Genomic DNA, 20,179 nt, shown 5'->3' with positions numbered 1-20,179 from the left:
AAAATCCATGATGGACGCACCCCCGCAGCTCCCATGGCTCCTTAGTGAATTCATCTAGACATTCTGTCACTTTAATACAATCTAGATCTAGAGTCACGACAGAACAGATCCGGAACATAGCAGTCACGACAGAACAGATCCGGAACATAGCGAGTCACGACAGAACAGATCCGGAATATAGCGAGTCACGACAGAACAGATGCGGAACAAAGCTAGTCACGAAAGAACAGATTCACAACAAAGCAAGTCACGACAGAACAGATCCGGAACATAGAGAGTCATGACAGATCAGACCTTAAACATAGCGAGTCCTGAAAGAACAGATCCGAAACATAGCGAGTCACGACAGAACAGATCCGAAACATAGCCAGTCACAACAGAACAGATCCGAAACATAGCAAGTCTCGACAGAACAGATCCGGAACATAGCGAGTCATGACAGATCAGACCTTAAACATAGCGAGTCACGAAAGAACAGATCCGAAACATAGCGAGTCACGACAGAACAGATCCGAAACATAGCAAGTCTCGACAGAACAGATCCAAAACATAGCAAGTCTCGACAGAACAGATCCGGAACATAGCGAGTCACGACAGAACAGATCCACAACAAAGCGAGTCACGACAGAACAGATCCGGAACATAGCGAGTCACGACAGAACAGATCCACAACAAAGCGAGTCACGACAGAACAGATGCGGAACATAGCGAGTCACGACAGAACAGATCCACAACAAAGCGAGTCACGACAGAACAGATGCGGAACAAAGCGAGTCACGAAAGAACAGATCCGGAACATAGCGAGTCACGACAGAACAGATCTGGAACATAACGAGTCACGACAGAACAGATGCGGAACAAAGCGAGTCACAAAAGAACAGATCTGGAACATAGCGAGTCACGACAGAACAAATGCGGAACAAAGCAAGTCACGAAAGAACAGATCCGGAACATAGCGAGTCACGACAGAACAGATCCGGAACATTACGAGTCACGACAGAACAGATGCGGAACATAGCGAGTCACGACAGAACAGATACGCAACATAACGAGTCACGACAGAACAGATATGCAACATAACGAGTCACGACAGAACAGATCCGGAACATAGCGAGTCACGACAGAACAGATGCGGAACATAGCGAGTCACGACAGAACAGATCGCAACATAACGAGTCACGACAGAACAGATATGCAACATAACGAGTCACGACAGAACAGATCCGGAACATAGCGAGTCACGACAGAACAGATGCGGAACATAGCCAGTCACGACAGAACAGATACGCAACATAACGAGTCACGACAGAACAGATATGCAACATAACGAGTCACGACAGAACAGATCCGGAACATAGCGAGTCACGATAGAACAGATCCAGTGTGACTTTCCCAAAGTTTTAAACACACAGTTTACACACTTCAAAATGTAATCACTTCATTCATTCATCCACTGTTTCAGTTAAACACTTCCAGGTTTACCTCTGTTGCTCGATATTGTTCAGGACGATGTCTGTTACAGATCTGGGTGTTTAATCTTTGTTAGAGTTTCATGGAAGATTTTGTCAGAGCAGAGTTTATTACATTATTACTTTTAGTACTTTCAGACAGACTGTTTTTAAAAAGACCTTTACAATCTTTTACACAGTTGTATAATTATTATCTTTGTTATGGAGCTCAGTTTACTCAGTATTTTACAATTACTCATCCACATTGTTGTATTTTACTTATACAGGCAGAACATGCGTGTTTTTTGTAAACTATTCCCCCTGTCCCTGCAGAGATACGGTGTTCTGAGCCCCCTGTGCTGCCCCACACAGGTCGGGTGTGGGACGGCAGTGTGCGTGTTAACAGCTCTGTACTTTATTACTGTAAAGAAGGATTTTATGCTGCAGAGGGAGAAAATAAATCAGTGTGTTCTCTGAACGGTTCATGGAGCAGAGCTTCTCTGTTATGCAGAGGTAAAACCAGTAGAACAATACATTTTCAATTTATATTTCCAGACTTATCACATTATTCACCCTTTAATTTTCCACTATAAACCTTTCAGTGTGTATTTTACAACTATCCAGTGTTGATTGTGTTCCCTCACTGTGTAACAGTTCTGTTGTCCTACAGTGCTGTACAATGTGTTACTCACAGTCTCTGTTACACAACGAGCTTTTCATCATCTGTTACACACTGCACTGTTTAACTACAAGCCTTCAACCCTGTCCCACTTTACCCCTGCAGAGATACGGTGTTCTGAGCCCCCTGTGCTGCCCCACACAGGTCGGGTGTGGGACGGCAGTGTGCGTGTTAACAGCTCTGTACTTTATTACTGTAAAGAAGGATTTTATGCTGCAGAGGGAGAAAATAAATCAGTGTGTTCTCTGAACGGTTCATGGAGCAGAGCTTCTCTGTTATGCAGAGGTAAAACCACTGTTTCTGCTGCTTGATTAGTTCAGATTGATGTCTGTATCAAATCCAGGTGTTTTCCACTTGTTCTTGTTTCTGTTTTATTACAGATGTTCTCAGTTCAGGGTTTATTACAAAATTGGCTGCTTAATTATTCAGTGTATAATCAGACACTGTCTTCACACACACACACACACACACACACACACACACACACACACACACACACCAGTTATTAGTTATTGTCTTTGCTGAAAAGGTCTCAGTTTTGTCTTTTTTATCGTCACTCATACACAGTGCTGAGTATTTCTTATACGTGTGATTGAATTTTTTTGTAAACTTTTCCCCTGTGTGTGCAGAGATACGGTGTTCTGAGCCCCCTGTGCTGCCCCACACAGGTCAGGTGTGGGACGGCGGCCTGCGTGTTAACAGCTCTGTACTTTATTACTGTAAAGAAGGATTTTATGCTGCAGAGGGAGAAAATAAATCAGTGTGTTCTCTGAATGGTTCATGGAGCAGAGCTTCTCTGTTATGCAGAGGTAAATTCACCTCTCTTTCAGAGTTTCCCAGTTCCTCACTGTACTTGTGTTACCCAGAAATGCTTGAAGACCCCGTTATTAAGTAAAATAGTTTCTTTCTAATCTCTCTAAATAACAGTCAACATTTCTGTGTGTGTGTGTGTGTGTGTGTGTGTGTGTGTGTGTGTTTTACAGAGGTGAAGTGCGGCATTCCCCCGTCATTTCCTAATGCAGTAATGTTGTGGAACAGAGTTAGTAATGTTGGTACAGTAGTGCGTTATCAGTGTGTGGAAGGTTTTTATAACAGCAGACATGAGGATGTGTGTGTGTGTACAAGCAGAGGAACATGGAGCCTGCTACACTTCCACTGCCAAGGTAGAATTAACCAATAATATTCTTATTATACTGAGTATAAGAACCTGACTGAGGTATAAGTGTGTGTGTGTGTGTGTTTAGAGGTGAACTGCAATGAGCCACGTTCTCTACCTCACACACGGTTAGTGTGGAACGGCAGCTCCACTCTCGGCTCTGTGGCTCTGTATGAGTGTGAAGCTGGATATTGGAGTGTCAGCACAACACAGAGTGTGTCTGTGTGTGGCTCCGACAGCCGGTGGAGTTCTGTACAACTGCACTGTGAAGGTATACATACACACACACACACACACACACACTACACACACTACACACAGTGCTAATACACCGTGTACACCAAATGCTTTCTCCATGTTCTTCCTTGCACCTTCAGTGTCATGCGGCCCGATCCCTACACTGCACAATGCAGAGGTTCTCTGGGAAAATGGCACTGTCGCCATCCATCGCTGTGTTGAAGGCTACTACAGACGTACAGGAACAGACGTATCAGTGTGTGATACCACAGGAACATGGCAGGTGGCCACCATGCACTGCAGAGGTAGAACTTATCGATCGTTCGGTCATGCAATAAATGATCAGACTAAACAGTAACAGTATGGGTTCAGGGTTTTGGAGAAATAGCTGGATAGCTGAGAAGTTAACTGTAATGTGAGTTCTCTGAAAAAATCTGACTGAGACGCCCGTCTGAGAGCACAGTTTGTTCTGCTCTGTCTGTTTTTCCTGTTATTTTTTGCACCAGAGGTGAAGTTCAGCATTCAGAGTTTGACTGTGTGTAAAGAGAAATGTCTTCGCTGGAGGACTGCTGCTGAAAATCAAGTCTACAAGCAAATATACACTGTAAGTTTAACAATAACACAAAAACACATAAACACCGGGAGAAATTAATCTCGGGTATAAACCAAAAAGTTTTCTGTGCCGCCTGTGTGTGTAGGTGGTGTTTATCGGTGTGAGAGCTTTCGATCCCCTGTTCAGTGATCGTCAGAAGAAAGTGTTCACCTCATCAGCGTTACATCCTTTTGTGTGCTTGAACCTGCAGCCCATCACCAACTACACCATCACTGTGACTGCTGTGGAGACTGGAGACACAGCTATTGTTACTGCTAACACAAGCATCGCCGGTACACACACACACACACACACACACACACACACACACACAATCAACCTCAGTAACACTAAAACCTTTTTCTTAAGTTGTAATGTCCTCACAAGGTCCCAACTGTCAGATATTCCTTTCTTTGTGGGGACATCAACATCATATCTAGGAGTGTATCTAGTGACACCACTATATAGAGCAACTTACATTTATCACTTATGTACAATCACTTAACATCTGAGCAGTCGAGGGTCACAGGCCTTGTTCAAGGGTCCAACACTGGTAACTTGTCAGGATATAAACTCATAACCTTCTGATCAGAAGTCCAACATCAGAACCAGTGATATACCACTTCCTGTTTCTAAAATGTACTGAAGTAAATGTTTCCTTTGTGACATTTCACAGCAATATTTGACACTAAACTGATATTGTCTTTGTAGCTCCACCCACTCCTGAGGTTGGGTACAGTGAGGTTGATTCCCACAGACCTACTCTTCATTTACGGAGAGCCACCAGTTCACTGGATCCAATTTGGTGAGAAGGATACAGAAATGGAAAGAAATCACAGCTCCTCTATAGTGAGCTCTTCACGTTTCTCTGTGAAAAGGACATTTTGAATTTATCAAACAAATGTCCTGTGAGTTCATAAACCAAAATATAGAGAATTTATAGTATTATATCTATTATACATATGAAGATAGACATTTCACCTGTTAGAGTACAGGGTTAGCTTCCATCATCTCAGTTTGGTAGTCATGCTCCAATAGGGAAAGATTTGACTAAATTTGAGTAAATTTAGGAAGATAATGAGAATAAAATGGTCGTCGTCTTCATTGGGCAGGGTTTCACTTTACCCCAAGATGTCTCTGTGTGCAGCATGTTTTTAATTCAAATGCTTTTTTTTACTATATATAAATATCAGTGAATGGAAGTGAACATTTCATTGTGTGTGTGTGTGTGTGTGTGTATCAGTGTGTATCAGGTAATCGTGTTAGCTGTGGCAGATGTGTTGGTGTTCGACTGCGGCTCGTCTCAGTCCTGTGATGGCGAGAACATGGCGGCTCAGCTGAAGCTCTGTGAGCTCGGCATGGAGGTGAACTTCACACTGGGGAACCGAAAGCAGTACGGACCCTTCCACAACAACCCGCTGGACAACAGGCGAGATTACTTCATCATCCTGCGCACTGTCTGCACCTGGGGGCAGGTAACATTAACAGGGATGATATTTTAATGCTTAGATCTGTATGATGTATGTATATATATGTGTGTGTGTTAATTATAGCATTATCTGTAAGTGTACGACTCAAAACATGAGCGTGTGATGTTTTTAGGCGAGAACGCACTCCTGCGTTATCTGGGCCAAAGTCAGAGGCGAGTCTATTTTTTAATAATGATAAACTAATAGAAGAATGTCGTATTTTAGTTGTATGTGGACACGTTATTTTGTATTTATATATACATGTGTTTTGATGTAGGAGCCTACTACGCTACGAGAATTTCTGCTTTGGTGACATTCGGCTTCATCTGCGCTCTGGGTTTCTTCAGTGTGACGGTTTACTTCTGCTGCTGGTCAGAGTCTGAATCTTTATCCACAGAGTGAAGAGTTTACACACACACTAATATACAAACAACTACAGGGTAGTTCAAGCTCATTTCACTAACAGAGTTTCACAACCACTTCACTTTTCTGATAATGGAAATGTTTGCTAATATTTAGCTACGTCCTCAAAACTCCATCAAATGCAATGCTTACAGTAAAAGAGGAAACCAGGGCCTTCAACCGCACACTGTGATTAAACAAACCTCTTAGCAGATGGTCAGATGGTGGTTTGGGTTCTTCAGTCAGGAAGGTGATGAAAATTAAACAAAGAAGTGTAAAGGGGAAGTCAGGAAGGGTGCAGGAATCACAGGATTCAGAAAATAAACAAACCCATGCCATGTCTTTATTCTGATTTATTTCTCTCTCTCCCTCCCTCTGTTTCCATCCCTCTCTCTCTCCCTCCCTCTGTTCCTCTCTCTCTCTCTCTCTCTCTCTATCTGTTTTACAGGTTTTGGAAAGTCCCCAGATTATGACTGATTATGTATTTTGTGTTTTTATTTTGACAGTGTTGAGTTTGTATTTATGTTTATAATAAAATAAAATAAAAGTTAAATGTGTTTTTGGAGTGATTTATATTAATCTGATGAGTGATGAATTACAGCCTCATTAACCCTATACAGGTTACATGTGTGTCTGGCCGTGTCCTAATCTCAGCAGGGTTCTGTAAAGGGCTGAGTCAGAATAGTGAGTCACACCTATACAGGACGCGCACTATGTAGTGCACTAGAACTGGGAGTGGGACGTAGCCCCGTGTGCGCACGCGCTTTCCCGCGCGAGCGTCCTGAGGCGAGAGTTAGCATGGCAGCTAAGCGCTTCATGTAGAGGTGTAGGGTAAAGTTTCGGCACTTTGATGTTGCAACTATAGTCTAAACTTTTTGTTAATATATTTATATTTATTTACACATGACATCCTTATAATTCTGTTAAACTAAAATGCTATTTTTTCACTACAATTTAATGTTTGCTGATTATTTCGCTTTCTAGAGAAACCATTCAGTCAGATTCCTTCATGTTTATTTATATCTGTATTTTATTTATTCACCTCAGATTATTTATTTACCTCAGATTATTTATTGTCAGATTATTTACTGTCATTATTTATTCACCTCGGACTATTTATTCACCTCAGATTATTTATTGTCAGATGATTAATTCACCTCAGATTATTTATTTACCTCACATTATTTATTGTCAGATTATTTACTGTCATTATTTATTCACATCAGATTATTTATTATCAGATAATTTATTTACCTCAGATTATTTATTGTCAGATGATTTATTTACCTCAGATTATTTATTGTCAGGTTTATTTCTTGTCAGATTATTTATTCACCTCAGATTATTTATTGTCAGATTATTTACTGTCATTATTTATTTACCTCAGATTATTTATTCACCTCAGATTATTTATTGTCAGATGATTTATTTACCTCAGATTATTTATTGTCATTATTTATTCACCTCAGATGATTTATTCACCTCAGATTATTTATTGTCAGATTATTTATTATCAGATAATTTATTTACCTCAGATTATTTATTGTCAGATGATTTATTGTCAGATGATTTATTCACCTCAGATGATTTATTCACCTCAGATGATTTCTTGTCAGGTTTATTTCTTGTCAGATGAATATTCTGTATGAATATCAGTACTGAATTGAGTGTTTTACAGGGTGTTCAGCCTCCACCATGTTTTTGGTTGTAAAATACAGAGCTATTGACTACAACCATGAGGTAAAATTTACTCGCATATATTTTACTCTTAGAGCTTTTTCATTAAACAACTGAGAAATAAGTGAGAAATATCATAATGAGTGTCTTATGTATGATTAAATATAAATTAAATGATTTATATACACTAATTGTATTATTATGTACTCCTTTTGTTTTTATATTTCATTATTATGTCATTGTGTTGAATTGATTATGTACATACACTATAACTACCAAAAGTTTATGGACACCTGGTCTTAAGTGCTTTTTGAGCATCACATTCCGACATTAAGTCCCAATTCTGCTCTTCTAATCCTCTCCACTCCTCCTGGTAGATGTTCCACTAGGTTTTGGAGTGTGTTTGTGGAGATTATTTTATCAGACACAAGAGTGTTAGTAAAGTCAGGTAGTGATGTAGGTGAGAAGGTGAGAAGAAGCTGAATGGACTAAATGCAGTTATGAAATGATTTGCCTCGATGATTTTTTGAATCGAGGAATTGTTTCAGATCTAAAGTGAACCCCAAAATGTTATTATACCACATCCAAAGACAATAGTGTGCTTCCAGCTTTGTGTAAACAGTTTGGAGAAGAACCATGTATGGCAGGAATAATCAGGTGTCCATATAGTGTATGTACACATCAGTTTCTATTGCACACATATTGATTTAGACTGAACAGTTCCACTGTCTGTGCTGATAAGTGCTTTATGGTATTAGTTGTTAGAATTGTACGAGGTGGTATCAAAAAGGTTTCGAGACTTTATTTATCTACGTTCACACCATCACCTTCAAAATAGTCCCCTTGCACAGCAACACAGCCTCTCAGCGTTCTTCTGGAACGTAAAAATCTTTTTCTCAAAGCGTGTGTCAAGCACCTTCTGGAATTCGCACCGGATCTCCGCTACAGTGTCAAAACCTTTGAGTTTCATCGTCTTTGGGAAGAAGGTGAAGCCCGCAGGAGCTAAATCTACGAGTAGGGTGGGTGCGGGCGTGAGATCATATTGTTTTCGGTGAGAAACTCACGTGTGAGACAGAGTTTGCGCGTGGTCAGAATAGCAGAGGTGGTAACACTCACGTGGCTCCCGATGTTCACAGGACGATGTTTTTGCCACACTGACACACTGAAAGTCAGTGCTCCCTGTGACTGTGTGTGCAGCCTCGTGCTGCCATCTACTGGCGTGTTAGAAAACCAATGTCGAAACTTTGTGATAGCACCTCGTGTTGAATGATACGTGCTGTGGAGCTTAGTCATTTTCTCTGCAGGCTTCAGCACTGCGCAGGATGACCCTGAGTTCCCTGGCTCTCCCGGTTCCTCTCCAGCTGGACAATAACATGTACCCTCACTCATGCAGGCTGCAGGACGATTCGTACAGGAGGCCGTGGTGTGGTCAGGAGAACACATCACACACTCTTACTGCTTCTACTGCACTATTGATCACTCCTGTAATAATACACAATGGGTTTAATCAACTGCAGGTGTTTAATGAATTGTGCAGTATTTAAACCCAGTTAAGTCTTAATGAGACTTTACACTTTCACAGTTACACTGCAACGGATTTACAGTTACACCAGATCTTATTTGATGTGTACATGATGGTGTTCTGCTCCTTATAATGTTGTGTGTTGTGTGTTGTTTTCTCTCCACACTGACAGGAGGTTTGTGTACGCCATTTAAACTGGAGTACACACACTCTGTGTTCGACTGTCTGAGGGAGGAGCTGTGTGCAGTGGAGTGTGTGGAAAGGTCTGCTGTGTGTTCATGTGGGAGTGTGTGGAAATGTCTGCTCTGTGTTCTGGAGTGTGTGGAAAGGTCTGCTCTGTGTTTAGTGGAGTGTGTGGAAAGATCTGCTCTGTGTTCATGTTAAAGTGTGTGGAAAGATCTGCTTTGTGTGCAGTGGAGTGTGTGGAAAGATCTGCTTTGTGTGCAGTGGAGTGTGTGGAAAGATCTGCTCTGTGTTCAGTGGAGTGTGTGGAAAGATCTGCTCTGTGTTCATGTTGAAGTGTGTGGAAAGATCTGCTCTGTGTTCATGTTGAAGTGTGTGGAAAGATCTGCTTTGTGTTCATGTTGGAGTGTGTGGAAAGATCTGCTCTGTGTTCATGTTGAAGTGTGTGGAAAGATCTGCTTTGTGTTCAGTGGAGTGTGTGGAAAGATCTGCTCTGTGTTCAGTGGAGTGTGGAAAGATCTGCTCTGTGTTCATGTTGGAGTGTGTGGAAAGATCTGCTCTGTGTTCATGTTGAAGTGTGTGGAAAGATCTGCTTTGTGTTCAGTGGAGTGTGTGGAAAGATCTGCTCTGTGTTCAGTGGAGTGTGTGGAAAGATCTGCTCTGTGTTCATGTTGGAGTGTGTGGAAAGATCTGCTCTGTGTTCATGTTGGAGTGTGTGGAAAGATCTGCTCTGTGTTCATGTTGAAGTGTGTGGAAAGATCTGCTTTGTGTTCAGTGGAGTGTGTGGAAAGATCTGCTCTGTGTTCAGTGGAGTGTGTGGAAAGATCTGCTCTGTGTTCATGTTGAAGTGTGTGGAAAGATCTGCTTTGTGTTCAGTGGAGTGTGTGGAAAGATCTGCTCTGTGTTCAGTGGTGTGTGGAAAGATCTGCTCTGTGTTCATGTTGGAGTGTGTGGAAAGATCTGCTCTGTGTTCAGTGGAGTGTGTGGAAAGATCTGCTCTGTGTTCAGTGGAGTGTGTGGAAAGATCTGCTCTGTGTTCATGTTGGAGTGTGTGGAAAGATCTGCTCTGTGTTCATGTTGGAGTGTGTGGAAAGATCTGCTCTGTGTTCATGTTGGAGTGTGTGGGAAGATCTGCTCTGTGTTCATGTTGAAGTGTGTGGAAAGATCTGCTCTGGGTTCAGTGGAGTGTGTGGAAAGATCTGCTTTGTGTTCTGGTGTGTGCTGGATATCGGTATAACCGAGTGTGTGTGCAGGTTTAGGGTGTGCACGGGTGAGTTGGGAGAAGACGTGGTGCCGAGCTCTAATCCTGCATCTCCGAGGTTTGTGGAGTCTCAGGAAGCTCTGCGTCTGCTGAAGGGAGGAGATAGAGCAGCTGATCAGGACGAATGGACCGAGAGCTTTAGTGAGGTTGATCTACACTCAGTCTACTTCAGTGAACAAGGTCAGTGAGATGATCGGTTTGCTAGTGATACACAAGTTTATTATCATCTCATCATGATGTATGTCATGTGATCCCACAGTGTCCTCCGTTTGTCTCTCTCAGATCTGTTCCTTCCTGAGGAGGTGTTCTTCAGTGATAATCAGCTGAAGAGTTTTCTCCCTTCACTCACCACAATGCTGAAGAGATTAAAACCGTATCCCGTGTCACATCTACTGGATCACCATCAAACCGAATCATTGCTTTATGAACACCTTATGATCAGGTACTTTCCCCTTAAACATCAACACCCCAGGACTCTTCTTGTAGATGTTATAGATATTTCTGATCCTTCGTTCTTTCAGTCCTCTCCTAAGCCGTGTGTATTTCTTCATTTCTCTCTGTATATCTGTGTGTTTAATGTGTTTGCAGGGAGTTTTCTCTGTACTCTGACGTGCCGTATAAAGGTCCTGTGAGCTCTTCATCTCCTCAGTATGATGTTGAAGAGTTCGGGAAAGAGATGATCCTGGGTGCAGAGGTGTAACACCGGCTCTAATTCTCACTGAAATGCTCCTGCAGCACTTTAGAATGGTTTCGTTTTGTTGTGGTTTCTATGGTGATGGAGTTCCTCCTTTCACTAGTCCAGATATAATTGGGTGATGCTTGTGAATCTGAGGTGATATTGAGAAGGCAGTGGTGATGCAGGAGTAGTGAGACAGATAAGCTGTGTGGTTTCACTGGCTGTTCCTGTTTATTATGCAGGATCTCATGCTGCCAGATTTCATTGAAACCGATGTGCCACAGAACCAAGAGCTGATTACATGTTCCATAATAAAACACAGAGAAGCTCTGAATCTGACTCCAGAACCAGTTGAAGAACACGGTTCTGTACTGGAGGCACTGCTGAAAGGTGAGACTGTTTAGCATCGTGTCTGCTCTGGACGTCTCATGTGATAAACAGAACAGGTTTGATTATATTGTGTGCATTAAGGTTTGATTTATGATCCATGTGTGTATCATTGCAGTATAATAGAGTTACATTCCATCATATCCATGTAGTCCTGAATCATTATATTAGTGTGTAATAAAGATTTATGAGTGTGTGTTTCTGCAGGCGTGGTCACTTCATCAGAGTGGGAGACTTTCAGGTCTCCTGTGATGGACATCACCGATTCTGCCTGTGAAAGAACAGTCTCTCCAAGTACTTTACACGCTCTCTGGAATCTTACTACATAATACATTTATCTTCTCATTGGTTGATCTTTTATGTCCTGATCAGTTCCATTCAGGTCCTATGTGGAACTGGAGATGGACCTGATATTGTCCCTCCTCCTCCTCCTCCTCCTTCACCTGATTGGAAGCTGTTTGTGTCCCCAAGTCAGCTCTCAGCTGAGACACTGTCCCCTGTAGACAGAGTGTAAATCATTACTGCTGTCTTTGTTCTAATGAACCTGTTCAGACCTAATGGTTGTTTAAAGCTTCACATGCCCTATGGTGTGATGTTTTCTCCATTCTGTAGGTGTTTGCTGTCAGACAGGGAGTGTGAGGTCCTGGAGAATGAGGTGTGGGTGGCAGAGAAACATACTCAGGAGGTAGTTAGGCTTCTGCTGGCAGGTAACACTTTCAGCACAGTAGCTGGTATGTGGATGTGAAATGTTTTAAATGTACATGATCTTCACTGCAGGATTGATATCTGTTGTGCGGTTACAGAGCCGGAGATTCCTGCACCTCAGGAACACCAGCACTCCCTCCCTGAGCTGCTCTCCTGTCTGCACACTGAACCTCAATGTGATGACACAGACAGATCCTGCTACCCTTCACTACTACCACTAATGACCCCTGACCCCATTCTCACACACACACTGGCTGTAGAGACACACACAGCTGTGAACACACACAGGACAGAGGTGGACACGATGGAGCAGTTCACTCCACTCACTCTCACTCAGATAGATGGTGAGATCATCACAGTCATGTACATGAAGGAGGTCTGAGAATAATGATGTTGTACTGTATATATATATATATATGTACTGATTTTAATCACATGAGAAGTCAGATTTAAATATATGAATAATTAATCTATGGGAACAGATTTTATCTTCTGATAACGCATATCGATCAAAATCATTTTAAATCCAGGGTTTCTGCAGGGTCTTAAAAAGTCTAACAACGTCCTAATGTCACTGCTCTGGGTCTTAAATTATTCTAAACAGGTCTTAATTCTCCAACGTCCATGTAACGCTGCCTCTAATAGTGAAAGCTGCAGAACCCCTGTTGTAGCAGAGTATATTAAATACACATACAGAGCAAAAGTAAAGACACACTCCTTATTCTTTATATTTTTCAGAATTGGTGGGAGAGGGTGAGAATATGGGTGAGTTATTATTATTTTATTTATTTGTCAGCCATCTATTTGATTGTCAGTCCTACAATGTGTGTGTGTGTGTGTGTGTGAGTGGTCTTCATTTTCCCACTCACACTCATTTTAGTGGCTACTTGCAATTAGTTTCCACTAACTGATAAGTGTGTGTTAATTGATCTGTTGGACTGGTTGTGCACATGACAGATACACATTACCATATAAACTCTGCTCTCAGTTTCACCTGCAGCGGAGAACAGAGATACAGAGAACGCTGTTCCTGCTCGTATATGCAAGAGCAAAACTGTGATCTTCGTTCTGCAGGAGCACGATTCTCCAAAACGAGAAACTGAGGAGAAAGTCTGTGTGTCATCAAAGACAAGTTCAGATGCTGTGTGTTCATCAGCCAGGAATACTCCAACAGATCCTGCTGATGTGTCTGACAACAAAGCCAAACACAAGAGTCTGCTGAAGTCTGGACCAAAACCAGTTCCTTACAGTCATTCTCAGGAGAACCCACAAAATACAGGTGCTCTCAGTCATCCAGTGAGAGGTACTGATACAAGCACAAGCCTGCTGAGGTCCACACCACACACAGTCACTCACACACCCCTGAGAAAAGAAAACAGAAATACTTTCTCTGAGAGTGTGACACATCAGACCGGGAATTTCAGACTGCACTCTACTCACTCTGCTCATAAACCCTCTGCTGAGACCCCAGCTGTAGACAGACGCCTGAGTGTGTGCTACACACCAAGGAAACGTTCAGCAAGTGCACAGAGAGACCTGCCTTTAGAGAACCGGCATGTCACAGATCATCACAATGATCCAGCTACACACAGAAAAGCTCCTTCACCAAATCTAGAACATGCATATTCAAACAAAGATACTGCAACAGATCTCCTGCAGATGAGTCCTACACATCAGCTTTCTCAGGACATGACTGAACAGGAGCACGTTAGAGTACAGCAGGAGAAGAAGACTTCCACCACTTCTACTTCACACACTCAGTCCTTTCCAAGTAATCACACAAATCATCTGAGTGATCTCCTTCCTGAGAATCCATCCAAGAACAGTGCTGTGCTTGAGCCTCTATCAACCCCTCACACATATGAAGAGATTGTATCACACACTCGAAATGCTGCTTCACACACACCGAAACACCAGAATTCAGGACAGACCCTGACACCAACCAGATCTCCTCATCGAGCCGAGGAGCAAACTCCAGATTCAGGACCGAGGAGCAGCACTGGGATGAAAAGGGCCAGGTTGTGTGTGCAGAGGCCTCAGGAGTTTTTGGACCCTGTGTCTTCCTTTATGATGTTGAGAGGAGTTCTGAGGTTTCAGCTGGAACAAAGAGCTGAAGAGACACCACAGTGCACCACAGATAAACAGACAGGTTGTGATTTTAACCTTTACTGCAGTGTATTTACATATCAGTTGGTGTGAATGTGATATAACAACCAATCAAATCTGAAGAAGTGTGTGTGTGTGTGTGTGTGTGTGTGTTGTGTATAGCTACAGGACGTAGTGATGTATTAAACAGACTGCATCACTCAAGTTGTATTGTTTCAGTGGCCGAGTCCAGTCAGGAGTCTACACTGAAACCTACAGATGGATTAGATAAGACAGTGGTAGAGCAGGCCACAGAGAAGAAGAAGAACCCTGAGTCCAGCTGTCCTGTTCCAGAAAGATCTACCTGTGAAACTGTACATGTGCCACCCACAGGTACACTGCAGTGTTCAGTACTGTACTGTACTGAGTGACAGCAGATTCACCTGTGATAATGATAAGGTGTGTGTTGAATACTTCGTCACTCTCCGTGTTTCCCTGCAGACACAGAGAAACGAGCGTACTGGGAGCTGCATGCGCTGGTTTCTCCGGTTCTTTACAGAGCCCTCAGCTCAGGTTCTCTCAGCAATACGGATTTCAGCAGTCTGACTCCTGAACACACACGAGTCTGTCTCAAAGAGCAGGAGAAGCTGCTCGCTGCAGGACGAGGTCACACACACACACACACACACACACACACACACACACACAGAGGGAGATCGGAGTGTGCACATTTAGAGTGCATTCATTCACTGCATCATTCAGTCTAAAATACATTTAGAATGATTACAAAATTCAAGATATGAGGCGGAAAATATGGACATTTATACCATTTAATTTAGATCATTAATATCACATGAGAAGGACCATTCTTTTCTTTAAAAATCTTCTATTTAGATATATTATAACATTTATATCATATTAAATTATATTGTATTGATTTTATTTGCTTGGTAACAGCTAAAAGTCTTTATTAGTCTCTTAGAGTAATAAATGTAAGAATTTGACTCAAAAGATGATGCGCACTCTTATAAAGAAACGTCTTTATAAAGGTAAAAAAAGTAAAAAAAGATGAATGTGTGTCACTGCTGTGAACTGACCACCACACAAAATATGAGGAATATCAAAAACATGTAGGAGGCAGCTGTCCACGGTAGTCATTACAGTACCAGCACAATAACACACTCAGCAAAATATCTTCTCATTTTCATTATTGACAAAATCCACTAAAATATCCAGATTTTTTTACCAATATCACACACCCCCTAGAGGAAGAGTAGTGAATCGTGCGTGTTAAGTGTATGTGGGACACTACAAGGAAGGTACAACTGTGTGTGTGTGTGTGTGTGTGTGTGTGTGTGTGTGTGTGTGTGTGTGTGTGTGTGTGTGTGTGTGTTCTAGGGAAGGAATGTGATTATAACAATGTGGCATTGCTTCATATCTTGGTCACATTAAAGGACCTGCTGCTCAGGTGTGACCTGAACACTGCAACAGGTAAACACACTCTAAACTTCAAACACCTCCTTCCTCACTGTGTTTTCTGGTGTGTATGAGCTGTGAGAGTTTGTGTGTGTGTGTGTGTGTGTGTGTGTGTGTGTGTGTGTGTGTGTGAGGTCATCTGGAGGCGGCACACTCCACCTGTACGATTGATGGCCTGGGAGAACTGCTGAGAAAATTTCAGGTGCTGCAATATCTGAGCAGGAAGTGGGCGGAGCCTTGGCTCAGAGTGCAGCACCTGCAGGAGCACATCAGCACCTGGCTGCAGAGCACATATGATCAGAAAGTAAGAAGGTTGGGCAGCATCCCAGAAGTGCTCACTGAGTACTGGACAATACATAACTGTGTGTGTGTGTGTGTGTGTGTGTGTGTTTAGATTCTGATTGTGATTGCAGTGGAGAATGTAAGGGCGGAGTTAGTAATGGCTCTTAATCAGATACCAGGTCAGTGTGTGTTCACCATTAACTGTTCCAATTAACAACAGGAAACTGTTAACCAACTCGTGTGTGTGTGTGTGTGTGCTGTAGGAAACTCTGTAGCTGCACTAATTCCAGAACATGACAGCAGAGTGAACTTTAAGAATCTTATAAACAGGTGTGTTTTGTGTTTCTGTGTAGTTGCATTTTTTGTATAGCTGTGCAAGTATTTATGCCTGTGTGTGTGTGTGTGTGTGTGTGTGTGTGTGTGTGTGTGTGTATGTAGTCGTTGCGTTGTAGTGTGTGTGCAGCATCTGCAGTGTGGGTTTCCGTGGTGGAGATTCAGCACAGTGTTGGAGTTTCAGTGTTCGGGTGACTCTGCTGTCAGGAGCATCTGCACCAAGAACAAGATCAACTACACCTGCTTCACCACAGCAGCACCATGTACAGGTTCATCACCTGATATCATAATGACATTATGTATACAAGATTCCTGTGATCTGTCCCAGGACCACAACAACATTCCTAGTCTACAGACTAGTCTACTACTGATCATCTTAGATTATATTAATCAAAGATATTTTAGGATAAAACTAATCTACAACGATGTGTGTGTGTGTGTGTGTGTGTGTGTGTGTGTGTGTGTGTGTGTGTGTGTTCTGGTTGTGTTTAGATCCAGGACCATTAGCGATGTTCTGCCCTTCTCTGGACTGTGTTCCTTTTGTGCTGTTTATCACTGAGGGCTTACTGAAGTACCGTGACCTGCTGCAGCTGCTGGAGTCAACGTCAGTCCCACACTTCAGTACACAAATCTGTGCTGTGTGGATCTGATGATTCTAAACTGATCTAGAAGTGTATAGTTGTCTTTCTGAACCAATTCTGTTTGATACAAGTGATGTGTGTGAAGACTTGTGTGAAACCTTGATGCAGGTATAACATGACTCTCCTGGAGAGGATCCACTCTCCTTCTCTATCACGGCTGGGGCCCACACACCTGTATGACATCATCACTGTTGATGAGAACACTGCGATTCTGGTGCAGGTGAGATACAGGGACACACCTGGGGACCTGTGGAACTCTGGACCATTTGGATTAGAAAAGGCTCAGTGTGTGTGTGTGTGTGTGTGTGTGTGTGTGTGTGTGTGTGTGTGTGTAGGAACTCCGCGAGCTGGAGCATGAGCGAGCAGCTGAACGTGTGGTTCTGAGACTCTCAGCTCTGTCGCTGCAGTTTAGCTGCTGTTGGCTTCTACTGCACTTCTCTGATGACTACAGCGCACTGTGAGTTTTACACACACACACACACACACCTTTCAGCTGCACAAGGTTTGGTGTCACAATCCTTTTGTTACGATTTTCTGAAGGGGTTTCCGGTTGAAACACTTGGGGTAATGTTCAGGTCTGTGATCTTTTCCTGTGTGCAGTGTGCGTGGTGAAGTGTTTAGTAACCTGACCTTAATTTACTCGGCCTTACTGCTGTTTGGACACAAGTCAGATGGACTGGATCTTAAAGTGAGAACAACTGTTTCTCCTCAACACTAAAACTCTAAATCACATAACAGAGGGAACTTTCAGTGTCCAGGGGCATGGTTGCCTAGCAACAGTGTTTTACATTTTCACACCTGAAGGGAGAGTGAAATGTATGTCTGACTGTTAGAAAAACTGTTCAAGTTTGAATGTAATTCTACCTCTTTTCTCCTCGTGTGTGTGTGTGTGTGTGTGTTTAGGTGTTGCTGGTATTAAACGTAGCAGAAATAGCACATTGTGTTCATCAAGTCTGCCTTCACACTCTGCTCAACTCACAGAGAGAAGTGTGTGTGTGGCTCGAGCGAGAGTGGTTCAGCATACTGCCCACTGAGGTAGTCATTGTGTGTGTGTGTGTGTGTGTGTTTACACTGCCATCTTTATATCTAGTAGGTGTGTGTACATGTTTGTGTGTTTGTGTGTGTCAGGAGGAGCAGTTCTTGCTGTGTTTCCCGTGTGTGAACAGTGTTGTAGCTCAGCTGCTGCTTAATCGAGCTCCATCTTTACAATGGCTGCTGGAAGCTTCACACACTCAGCTGGAGGAGATGTTTCCTGAGATCACACCTTCTGTCATTAAAGTACAAACACACACACACTAAAGCAAAAAGTACATACACAATAATGTTTTTGTTGTACATCAGTCAGCAAAGATCAGTGCTGCTAGCTCTGCCCCCAGTACCACACCAGCATTCATAACACATGCACATAAACCCTAGAAAAAACAAGTACTCATTATAATAACGTGTGTGTGTGTGTGTGTGTGTGTGTGTGTGTGTAGCTCTTCAGTGACATTACCACTGCACACAGACTCAGTGCTGCAGCTACACAGTGTGAAGATGAAAGCGCACACATGCACTCCTGGGGTCTGGATGAGGAGGAGCCTCTCTCACACACACCTCCTTCTTTAAACCCCTTCTGCATTAACTCTTCCATAGTGACACACACCCCTCGCTTCATACAGGAGCCTGGAACTCTGGGTAATGGCCATTTTGGGGAGGAGTCTGAGTGTTTTATGAGCACACATTTGTCTGAAGAGCAGACACAGGGTAAGAGACACCTATTAGAATAGCAGCTTAGTTCCTGTTTTTACTCTTATAGCAGCTATAAATGGACGTTCCCCATACTAAACTCTTAGTCTTATTGAATTGTATGCACAGGTGCAGGAGATTTCAGTGGAGTAGGAGACGATAAACAGTGGAATCCCAGTCTCTCTTTTACACACTCACACACTGTTCCCTCAACACCGTTTACCCAGAACCCCCTTCCTCACCCGACTCCTCCTTTCCCATCACACTCAACCCATCAGCAGTGGCGAGGCATGAGCGCTGCTCAGACACCTGAGAGATATACAGAAAGGAAAAGGCCAGGAGGGGGTGGCTTAGGCATGGGTACACAACACACACACACACCATGTAATTCATCCCTTATTGTTTACTCCTTAATTACATCACTTACCTCCATACATCACACACTAACCACCTGTCTTTGTGTGTGTGTGTGTGTCAGTATTTCCCCACAGTAAGAGAGGACGGCTTCTGTTTGAGAGGGTCCCAGGACGGAGTGATGGACAGACACGTCTCAGGTTTTTCTGAGCAAATGCTGCTGTGCTCTTCTACACTACACACACTCCTCACATTAACTAACACACACACACACACACACACACACACACACACACACACCACACACACACTTCCTCATGTACTTATAAACAGTACATTTTTGTTAGTTGTTTCTCTGTGTGATGTTTATAATACCTTTTATTGGAACATGTAAAGCATTAATGTTTAAAGTCCTGTACAGTATTAGTTGATTTATCTTCAGTAATTAGTTCTTGCTGGTTGAAGGTGGCAGGAGATCATCCATCACTTTCCTCTTACAACTTTTAGCATCATAAACTGACCTCCTGGAGGAACCCAGAGAACAGAGCAATCAGCTCACTCTTTACAGCTATCTAGTAGATCTTCAACATGTTGTTCAGCTCTGATCAGATCAGCACCAGTGAGATTAAACACAACCTGAGTGATAAATGACACGTTTATGATCTGTGGGGAAAATAAAGACTTTTCTGTGAAATAGCATGTCTCAGCTCAGTAACTTGTAACGTCTTTTCACCCTTTAAGTAGCTGCACTTCGGTGTGTGTGTGTGTGTGTGTGTGTTTTAATTGTGACTTGTTCACAGTTAGAACACAATCTTCTGCATTTGTACCACAACAGGAACTTAAAGTTAAATCACAATATGAACATCAGTGATGCTGCTGCTGCTAA

At 42.7% G+C, this 20,179-nt stretch overlaps 3 protein-coding genes across 15 annotated transcripts in view; all 3 read left to right on the top strand.

Moving 5' to 3' along the window:
• The window catches only part of susd1 (sushi domain containing 1), an 11,196-nt gene extending 4,656 nt beyond the window's left edge, over positions 1–6,540 (top strand). For 4 of the 6 annotated variants that reach the window (XM_046841956.1, XM_046841959.1, XM_046841958.1 and 1 more), the window contains 13 exons: positions 1,782–1,961; positions 2,233–2,412; positions 2,757–2,936; positions 3,111–3,290; positions 3,372–3,554; positions 3,661–3,825; positions 4,027–4,124; positions 4,219–4,405; positions 4,824–4,917; positions 5,356–5,587; positions 5,715–5,754; positions 5,859–5,952; positions 6,432–6,471. In XM_046841956.1, the coding sequence (XP_046697912.1) occupies positions 1,782–1,961; positions 2,233–2,412; positions 2,757–2,936; positions 3,111–3,290; positions 3,372–3,554; positions 3,661–3,825; positions 4,027–4,124; positions 4,219–4,405; positions 4,824–4,917; positions 5,356–5,587; positions 5,715–5,754; positions 5,859–5,952; positions 6,432–6,456 (1,838 nt within the window). In that variant the 3' untranslated portion in view covers positions 6,457–6,471. Of the gene's footprint in view, positions 1–1,781; positions 1,962–2,232; positions 2,413–2,756; positions 2,937–3,110; positions 3,291–3,371; positions 3,555–3,660; positions 3,826–4,026; positions 4,125–4,218; positions 4,406–4,823; positions 4,918–5,355; positions 5,588–5,714; positions 5,755–5,858; positions 5,953–6,431 lie in introns of all 6 variants that reach the window. The other 2 variants (XM_046841955.1, XM_046841960.1) reach the window with 2 other exon arrangements.
• A 211-nt stretch (positions 6,541–6,751) lies between these two features.
• LOC124380742 lies at positions 6,752–12,183 on the top strand. 2 transcript variants are annotated; one of them, XR_006924725.1, is made up of 9 exons: positions 6,752–7,122; positions 7,662–7,723; positions 8,965–9,088; positions 9,355–9,445; positions 10,619–10,806; positions 10,909–11,068; positions 11,215–11,320; positions 11,545–11,983; positions 12,062–12,122. XR_006924725.1 is itself a non-coding variant. In XM_046841981.1 (9 exons), exons 1-9 carry the CDS (start codon positions 6,993–6,995, stop codon positions 12,016–12,018), a joined length of 1,131 nt encoding a protein of 376 aa, XP_046697937.1. In that variant the 5' UTR covers positions 6,752–6,992; the 3' UTR covers positions 12,019–12,183. The 2 variants fall into 2 exon arrangements, 1 of the variants encoding a protein (XP_046697937.1); XM_046841981.1 differs by having other exon boundaries at positions 11,545–11,692; positions 11,897–12,183.
• A 31-nt stretch (positions 12,184–12,214) lies between these two features.
• On the top strand, positions 12,215–19,989 carry LOC124380731 (protein shortage in chiasmata 1 ortholog). 7 transcript variants are annotated; one of them, XM_046841945.1, is made up of 20 exons: positions 12,217–12,396; positions 12,493–12,738; positions 13,133–13,159; positions 13,383–14,543; positions 14,663–14,872; positions 14,981–15,145; positions 15,878–15,970; positions 16,090–16,259; positions 16,350–16,416; positions 16,501–16,567; positions 16,676–16,839; positions 17,063–17,174; positions 17,320–17,431; positions 17,547–17,668; positions 17,812–17,899; positions 18,115–18,246; positions 18,340–18,489; positions 18,690–18,957; positions 19,069–19,299; positions 19,418–19,642. In XM_046841945.1, the coding sequence occupies exons 1-20, from the start codon at positions 12,228–12,230 to the stop codon at positions 19,501–19,503; spliced, it is 3,840 nt and encodes a 1,279-aa protein (XP_046697901.1). In that variant the 5' UTR covers positions 12,217–12,227; the 3' UTR covers positions 19,504–19,642. The 7 variants fall into 7 exon arrangements, 6 of the variants coding, with proteins under 6 accessions (XP_046697903.1, XP_046697904.1, XP_046697901.1 ...); XM_046841944.1 differs by having other exon boundaries at positions 19,069–19,323; XM_046841946.1 differs by having other exon boundaries at positions 12,218–12,396; positions 14,720–14,872; positions 19,069–19,323.
• The last annotated feature ends 190 nt before the right edge of the window (positions 19,990–20,179 follow it).

The sequence above is a fragment of the Silurus meridionalis genome, chromosome 27 (assembly GCF_014805685.1).
Source record: "Silurus meridionalis isolate SWU-2019-XX chromosome 27, ASM1480568v1, whole genome shotgun sequence".
Classification (NCBI taxonomy): domain Eukaryota; kingdom Metazoa; phylum Chordata; class Actinopteri; order Siluriformes; family Siluridae; genus Silurus; species Silurus meridionalis.
The sequence above is the reverse complement of the archived record's forward strand: the minus strand, read 5'-3'. Positions and strand labels throughout refer to the sequence as shown.

Coding starts and splice junctions, on each gene's coding strand:
- LOC124380742 (XM_046841981.1), top strand. CDS start 6,993: ATGTTTATTTATATCTGTATTTTATTTATTCACCTCAGATTATTTATT. Junction 9,089..9,354: donor GTACAGGAGGCCGTGGTGTG/GTCAGGAGAACA, acceptor CCACACTGACAG/GAGGTTTGTGTACGCCATTT. Junction 11,693..11,896: donor ACTGGAGGCACTGCTGAAAG/GTGAGACTGTTT, acceptor GTGTTTCTGCAG/GCGTGGTCACTTCATCAGAG.
- LOC124380731 (XM_046841944.1), top strand. CDS start 12,228: ATGAACCTGTTCAGACCTAATGGTTGTTTAAAGCTTCACATGCCCTAT. Junction 16,260..16,349: donor AGAGCACATATGATCAGAAA/GTAAGAAGGTTG, acceptor GTGTGTGTTTAG/ATTCTGATTGTGATTGCAGT. Junction 17,900..18,114: donor CAGATGGACTGGATCTTAAA/GTGAGAACAACT, acceptor GTGTGTGTTTAG/GTGTTGCTGGTATTAAACGT.